This window comes from Trichinella spiralis (genome assembly GCF_000181795.1).
Source record: "Trichinella spiralis strain ISS 195 chromosome Unknown Scfld3315, whole genome shotgun sequence".
NCBI classification, from domain to species: domain Eukaryota; kingdom Metazoa; phylum Nematoda; class Enoplea; order Trichinellida; family Trichinellidae; genus Trichinella; species Trichinella spiralis.
Window position 1 is genome coordinate 9104 of NW_003530254.1, and position 1775 is coordinate 10878.

The window sequence follows — 1775 nt, forward strand, 5'->3', positions numbered from 1 at the left end:
GTTCCACTTCAGTGGTGGGAGTGGAAAGCGTGATGGTATTCCTTTTTTCGGTACAACCAGCACATTATGTAGATCACAGAGTTGCAATAATTGGGTAAGCAGAGGTTCACTTTCCCATGTATATTAAAGGTTACAATTTGTTGTAAATTCGAAGAGATTCAGTCACAGAGTACATCCACTGGCGGGTCAGGGTGTCAATTTGGGGTATGCAGATGTTCAAGAATTAGGTAATGATATAGAAAATGCCATGATGGCTGGATGTGACATTGGTATTCAGAATGATTTAATGATATTCAAGTTGAACGATATAAAAAGGTATACTGTACAGGGCCAGTGTTCCGTAAAGGAGTAAATTTTGAGAGGGATCAACGAGAGGTGGTTCCAATTGCAAGCGCAATAGTCAACAACAGAGAGCTGTGATGGCATCAGTTGTCGGAAGTTATTGTTGTTCCGTCCGGCCGGCCGTATGCATAAAAAACAGCGCACCTTTACCAAAAATACCAAAAGACCAAGTGAGCAGCTTAACAAAGCTGAACAAGCAAATTCTGCTGACCTTAGCTGAGCAGCATCTTCATTCTATTCTTTCTCATCCAAATAATTCAACAAAAAGAATGTTTTCTCCAGTGATAATCTTTCCACACATTTATACCGCTATTGATAATCGTCTATTGAACAAATTGGTTCATTCCAAATGCAAATATGGAAAATTTCCCAACTGCGCTTTCTTGGCTTGCTTTTGTCCCTCACGGTGTATCCTGACAAGCTTGCTGATGACAAGTAACAACAAGCTTGAAATCAATTTCCCTCTTCCATTTCCCTATTTCACTACTACAAACAACAACTACTTTCAACAAAAAGCAATCATCCGTCCACTCCATGTTGCAACAACTGCTACTCTTGTACAAAAATCAAAAGCAAAAAATTATTATCATCTGCAATTGTCAATTACTGAATGGAATAAACAATTTTTTCCATCAAACTCATATTATTTCACAATAATATAAAGTAAACCCAAAAACCAAACAAAGCAGAAAAGCATATAGCTCCAAATTTCAATTAAATACTTTCAAATTCAAAGCAAGCCACTTTCACCTGAATTCACCATAAAATGGAGATGTGTTTTTTTAATTTTCTCAATTAAGAATAATACTATTCACTCACTCAATGTCTCACACTAATTCACTCACCTTCAAAGCAAAATTTCAAACATTTTCTATATTAATGTAAGATAGCCAAAAACCAAAAAAAAAAGAAAACAAAAAAAATCATTTGTATATCCAATGATCTGAACTAACTGTGTAAAAATTGAGCATTGACCGTAATGACAGTAATGTGCAAAAATTTGGGGCAGAAGATAGTAGCAGAAGAAGACAAAATGCCCATCACAGATGGATAATGGTGAATAATATGATTATTATTTCAGTAATAGAAGAAGAAAGGAAAAAGAGATTCCATTGCCAATAAATTTGCTTGCAGTGCAAATTTTGAACAAATTCCAAAAGGAGGTGCGGCTGTAATTTATCATACGACCCAATTTCAATGCCTCAAACAATGAGGGGCATTGATAATAAAAAACATAAATATATATATATATATATATATTCCTTCATCCAAAATGCATTTATTACGTCGACGTAAAGAGATGTTTGTATTTGAATTGAAATTTTGTAAAATTTAAAAGCCACTGAGTCATTTATATTATTATTATTATTATTATTATTTAATTGTTTCAAGCATCTGATAAATTGATGATATTCACGCCATGGTTGACCAAA

At 34.1% G+C, this 1775-nt stretch overlaps 1 protein-coding gene across 1 annotated transcript; it reads left to right on the forward strand.

Annotated features, from left to right (window-relative positions):
• Positions 1 to 32: 32 nt before the first annotated feature.
• Tsp_12495 (ubiquinone biosynthesis monooxygenase COQ6) lies at positions 33 to 1004 on the forward strand. Its single transcript, XM_003368000.1, has 3 exons — positions 33 to 94; positions 130 to 227; positions 361 to 1004. Exons 1-3 carry the CDS (start codon positions 33 to 35, stop codon positions 1002 to 1004), a joined length of 804 nt encoding a protein of 267 aa, XP_003368048.1.
• The last annotated feature ends 771 nt before the right edge of the window (positions 1005 to 1775 follow it).

Bases quoted from the DNA above. Each gene is read 5' to 3' on its own strand.
- Tsp_12495 (XM_003368000.1), top strand. From the start codon at position 33: ATGGTATTCCTTTTTTCGGTACAACCAGCACATTATGTAGATCACAGA. The intron at 95-129 runs GTAAGCAGAGGT...TGTATATTAAAG, and splicing joins CACAGAGTTGCAATAATTGG to GTTACAATTTGTTGTAAATT. The intron at 228-360 runs GTAATGATATAG...GTAAATTTTGAG, and splicing joins TGCAGATGTTCAAGAATTAG to AGGGATCAACGAGAGGTGGT.